Source organism: Populus nigra, chromosome 5 (genome assembly GCF_951802175.1).
Source record: "Populus nigra chromosome 5, ddPopNigr1.1, whole genome shotgun sequence".
Lineage (NCBI taxonomy): Eukaryota > Viridiplantae > Streptophyta > Magnoliopsida > Malpighiales > Salicaceae > Populus > Populus nigra.
The window spans coordinates 11940237-11946323 of record NC_084856.1 but is presented as its reverse complement, the minus strand read 5'-3'; the positions used below and the strand labels follow the sequence as shown (position 1 = coordinate 11946323).

General features: G+C 34.4%; 1 protein-coding gene across 1 annotated transcript; it reads left to right on the top strand.

Annotated features, from left to right (window-relative positions):
- Positions 1 to 1558: 1558 nt before the first annotated feature.
- Positions 1559 to 4470, top strand: LOC133694405 (probable N-acetyltransferase HLS1). Its single transcript, XM_062115905.1, has 3 exons — positions 1559 to 2406; positions 2645 to 2820; positions 3213 to 4470. Exons 1-3 carry the CDS (start codon positions 2224 to 2226, stop codon positions 4075 to 4077), a joined length of 1224 nt encoding a protein of 407 aa, XP_061971889.1. The 5' UTR covers positions 1559 to 2223; the 3' UTR covers positions 4078 to 4470.
- The last annotated feature ends 1617 nt before the right edge of the window (positions 4471 to 6087 follow it).

Here is a 6087-nt window from a genome sequence, read left to right as displayed (position 1 = left end):
TACTAAGATTCTATTTTCAACATATCTAGTACTATTAAAAAAATCTCAACAAAATAATTCTAACGATACATTGAAAGAACGCCAAATGTGATCATAATTAACCCTAAATTAACTATGAACAAAACTCTTAACAAATTATGACTATATTTGATGGTTTTTCAAGATGTGATTAGAATTATTTTGTCGAGATTTTTTTAACGGTGCTGAATGTGTAAAAAATAAAGCTCCGATATGTTTCTAGTGATATATTCTTTCTTAATTATTGGATCTTAAAATTTATTTTTTAGTCATGAGATCTTCATAAAATTTTTGATTAATTATATATATTAATTAAGCTGAGAAGGATGCCAATAACAATTGTATTCCACCATTACTGAAGTTGTATTTAACTGTTATTCTCAAATGTGATTATGATTAAAATATATTATTTTTTATTATTTTTCTATCGCGTATTACTTTCCCAGAATTTTTATTAGAATTCTAAAATTTCCTTATGGCCGTCCATCAAAGATTGTGGATAAACATGATCGGCAAATCCAAGCTATTACTATTAAAGGTACTGTCATTTCAATTTCACTATTCACTGATTATTTACCATAAACAAAAAATTGTCTTTGATTGTAAAAGGAAACCTCTTTTTTAGCAGGTATTGCGGTATTTATTATTTTTTTAATATTATTATATTAAAACAATTTAAAATAAAAAAAATATTTTTTAAAAGAACACAGCATAACTGTGTAAATAAATACAAACTAAAAGTGTATTTGTTTTAGAAGTAATTTTTATGGTTGTGATTTGAAAAAAATAAATTTTAAAAAATATGATTAGGTATTGTTAGTTGGATTTAGATACGTATTTAGTAAAAATTATGGTTAAGATTTATGTGCAGCAAAACACATATATAAAATGTTTGGTAATTGTGTAGTTGCGGTTGTTTTTTTAAAATATTTTTTATTTGGAAATGTATTAAAATAATGTATTTTGATTCATAAAAAATTATTTTTGATATAGCATATCAAAATGATTTTAAAACACTAAAAAATATTAATTTGAAGTAAAAAAAATAAAAAATTATCAAAATTTTTAAAAAATTCTTTTAAAACACAAAAATAAACAGTATTTTTCAAAACTCAACAAAAAAAAAAATATATAAAAACTGATTAACAAAAACTGCATTCAAACTTAATTTTTTAATAAATCTTATAACATAAAACAAAATTTTTACAGTTATCAATCACTTTAATAGATATCCGTCAACATAAAAACAATTGCGAAAAAAACGTAACTAAATAATCAACAGCCGAAACTACTGGGAGTTGCCCACATTCCACTTCCCATCTCTTCCACTAACAAATTAATTCACCATACTAGAACTTTTTGATATCAATGGAGGGGTTCATTGATGATAAGATAATGAAGATGTGATTGAACGATGGGATGTGAAGGGGAGCGGGAGAGAAAAAAAGAAGTAATGATTACAAATGGGGTCATGATGGCAACGCCTCCTAAATGATTAAAATCCAATGCTTCTGAGAGAGAGCTGCGCAGCCATAGCCGCCATTTCCTCTTCCTTTTTTTTTATTTTTTTTATTTGAAGATCATTATTTCTTATTTACTACCCCTCATTTCTGTATATTCATTATTCAATGGATAGCCATTTATTAATAGTATTGTTTCCATCGCTAGGGAGAAAAAAATAAAGGAAATATAAACAGACAGATGGAAGAAGAAGAGATAGGGGGAAAACAAAAACCCTCCAAAATCCGGTATTTATAGGGTGCCGTGCCATAGGAGAGAGTTATCCCTGCAATGATAGTTCTACTCACTGCCTAAAACAGCTATCACCACAGTTTGAAACTCCAAGGGCCTAACTAACCCTTTTGATTTCCTCCCTCATATTCTCTGTTTGTTATACGTTTGATCTATAATCTAATATCTTAGCTGTTCTCTTTTTTGAGTTTTCTGGGGTTTCTCTCGTTTCCAAGTTCTACAGCTCCTGACTAGCTCCTTAATATGCCCTTTGCTCCTTCCTCGCTTATTTCACACGTTATTTAAACTACCTAGCCCTCGTCCTCCCTTCTTCACACACACACACGTACAACCTTCGTTTCATTTCTTCGTCAATCTTACTGCTAAAGTTCTTGAAGCTGCTTCTTTTGGCTCGTTCTTCTCTTTCTCTAGTTGGATTTTGGTTACAAGTTACGAATACTAGACCCTATTTATATGGGAGAAGATAGAATGGATATGATAGTGGTGAGAGAGTTTGATCCAAGCAGAGATGTAGTTGGTGTCGAAGAAGTAGAGAGAAGATGTGAAGTTGGTTCCAGCGGCAAGCTCTCTCTCTTCACCGACCTCTTAGGTGACCCAATTTGCAGAGTCCGCAATTCTCCTGCTTTCCTCATGCTGGTACATACGATATTGATAATTACCCTCCTCTCCTCAAGCATAACTGTTAAATTTTTCTTTAATTTACACATTAATCCCTTCACTTATAAATTAAATATTTGTACCCCTTCCTACTTACCTTTTGAGCACCTCACAAGGTGATTAAAGAAAAAGAAAAGCATGTGACTCGATTAGTGAACAGTCCTTACGCAATGTCGTGTAATAACTCAAGTTGTGGTGCTATTGATTATATGAACAGGTGGCTGAGATGGGCGGAGAGATGGTGGGGATGATAAGAGGTTGCATCAAAACCGTCACATGTGGCGAGAGGATTTCAAGAAGAGTGAAGAACAACTGCTCCATCTCCTACAAACCAGTCCCTGTTTACACCAAAGTGGCTTACATTCTAGGCCTTCGTATCTCTCCTTCCCACCGGTAAGTACTGCTGCCCTACATCATCCTTACTATATGTGTATGTATATGGTAATGCTCTGTTTTGTCTTATTGCATTTTGTCTTCAATTATTTATTTATTTATTTAATAGGATAGGAAGAAATGTACTTGCTTTTGGAAGGATCTTGGTTCATCACATGTAGTCCAGGGATTCTTCTAATTAAATGATATTTGATCCCCTAATTATTGGTTCCATAATGAACCCTGTTAATAGTGTGAATAAGTAACATTTTTCTTTTTTTGGATTTGGTTTTTTCTCTTTGGTTTTTAATTACCAATAATAAAGTTATGTTAAAATATTTTAATTTAATTAATGCATGCATGTATATTATTCTGTTCTTCCATGAATCTTTTCCGTTTTCCTTCTTGCATAGGAGGATGGGTCTAGGGCTAAAATTGGTATGTCAAATGGAAGATTGGTTTCGTCAAAACGGCGCTGAATATTCATACATGGCTACTGAAAGCGACAACCACGCTTCCGTTAAGCTCTTCACCGGCAAATGCGGCTACTCGACGTTCCGTACTCCTTCGATCCTGGTTAACCCGGTCTTCGCTCACCGAGTCACCGTGTCAAACCGAATCACAATCATCAAACTCACCCCACCCGACGCCGAGTTGCTGTACCGACGTCGCTTCGCCACTACTGAGTTTTTCCCCCGTGATATCGACTCCGTCCTCGAGAACAAGCTTAATGTAGGAACTTTTCTGGCTGTGCCACGTGACAGTTTAAGATTTGGGTTGTGGGCCGGGTCGGATCACTTCTTATCCGAATCGCCTGAGTCATGGGCTGTGCTTAGCGTGTGGAATTGCAAGGATGTTTTTAGACTTGAAGTGCGTGGCGCGTCACGCTTGAAGCGAACATTTGCTAAAACGACAAGAATCGTCGACAAGGCTTTTCCGTTTTTGAAGTTGCCTTCAGTGCCCGCGGTGTTCAGGCCTTTTGGGTTGTATTTTATGTATGGTCTGGGAGGTGAAGGACCGCGCGCGGCTAAAATGATGAAAGCGTTGTGCGGTCACGTGCATAACTTGGCTAGAGAGAGTGGGTGTGGAGTGGTGGCTACAGAGGTGGCAAATAGCGAACCGCTTAAATTAGGGATACCACACTGGAAAATGCTATCGTGCGCAGAGGATTTATGGTGCATCAAAAGGCTCGGGGAGGACTACAGTGACGGGCCTGTTGGCGACTGGACAAAATCATCACCTGGCTCGTCAATTTTTGTTGACCCTAGAGAGTTCTAAGACACTTCTGTGTCGTAGAAACACCATCAAAGAAAGAAAAATCCATATTTTTTCCTCTTTTTGGAGGGGAGTTTTTAGACGTGGTGGAGAATATCAGGGGATGGAAAGAAAATAATAAAGAAAGAGGATTTTGTTGTAGAAGGGGAATATCCTTACGTTCGATTCAGCTTGTGTAAATGGATGCTAGATCCTCTTGTAGCCTTTGTTTCTTGTGGTCATCTCTTCAGTCTTTCAGCTTTATTTATATATATATATTCCGAGGTGTGCCCGTGGAAGTGATTCAGATGAGATCAATCACATGTGGATCGGAATAAACCATTTGTAGTTGATATTTTCACATGCAAAAACCTATGTATCATCTGCCTTTACTTCGATTATATTTTCCTTTGGGCTCGTGCCATCTTTCTAGTTAGGGTCAGTGGACAGCAGATAGCAAAGCATGGCGTCCAGCATATAGGGTCACCTATGTCTCAATGAAGGGTGGTGTATATGGTCCTTAAACTGCCCAAAATATAATTTCATAATGGGCAACTAATTCTGTGGGTGATCTTTGATGGTGGTGGGTGATTTCCTTTGTGGGTTTGCTTTTTGCCTTTTTATCATTTTGTGCTCCTGCATGATGGAAATTGACGGGAGATTTGGCTTTTAGCTGCTGTGGGTTTGCATTCTTTTGCCTTGGAAGAGAGATGGTACAGTGCTAGTGGTAAGATATTTTCTCTTTTTCTCGTTTTAGTTCTTGGAACTACGGAGCACGGGCCATACAGGTGGTTCTGAGATGCTGACGTTTTCGAACCCACCCAGACAAAATAACAAGTGTAAAATAGTGGGTCCCATGATCATCCCAATATTTAATATAACAAAAGAAAACCATACTAAAAGCAAAGACTTTTTTTACTCTCTTTTATGTTTCTGTGATATTTTTCATCAGTTGTGTTTTTAGTCACTTGATAGGGATACTGAGGCGTTTGTTTTCCTTTAAAGATTAAACCGGTGATGGGCTACAGTTTTCATACTTTTTAATTTTTTCATATAAAGCCTATAGTTTTTATGGTTTTTTAAATGTGTAATAAAATTAAGTAAAATATCATCAGAAATAATTATAATTTTTTTTTAATTTATATAGTGTCATTGAATAATATTAAACATTAGTTTTTTTGAGTAAAACACAACTAAAAAAATTAAATTTTTTTATTGAGTCAAACGTGATCCAATACATTTAAGTGTAGGTCGGACCCGAATCGGCCATGAACATGGAAGACATTCTCCACTGTTTTGCAAAGAATTAATTCACTCAGCACTGTTCATACAGTGCTGAGTGAATTAATTCACTCTGCACAGACGCAACACAAGGAGAAGCAGATTGCATCTACTTTCAAGTAATCTGCAGCCGAAAGGTAAATGATAGTGGGTCTCATGCACAATAATTAATGTTTTATATTTTACCAAACGTCATGTTTTTGTGGTTTGCTTCAATAGCAAAAGAAACCACAGAAACAAACATTCTCTAACTCATCACAAATCGTTATCTTTAATGGTCAAAGACGATCTTGTGATCTCTCCGTAAGGTTTACATACTACATTTCTTGTGGATAATTGTTGCTATTCCTATTACTAAGTAAAACTAAAGCTAAAAGAGACTAAGAAATTATTATGCATACAATCATAATTTATTATGATTTTACACAATAAACTTAGCTCTAAAACCATGTAACTTGATTTTAGAGGAAAAAATATTTTTATTATGGCAATTATTTGTCATTATTAGATTGAATGAGATACATTGATATTGTAATGTTTTTGAAATTTCATAATATAAAATTCAAATAATTACTAAATAATTATAGAAAAAGTATGATTTTTTTTCATTTAAATCTCCACATAAATTTCTAGTAAATCTTTCCTCTACATTGAAAATATATCAAATTATTGATAATAATCTGTATTACTTCAATCAAGATCTTAAAACTTTAATTTATATTCAAATAAATTATATCCACGACTTGGAATTCA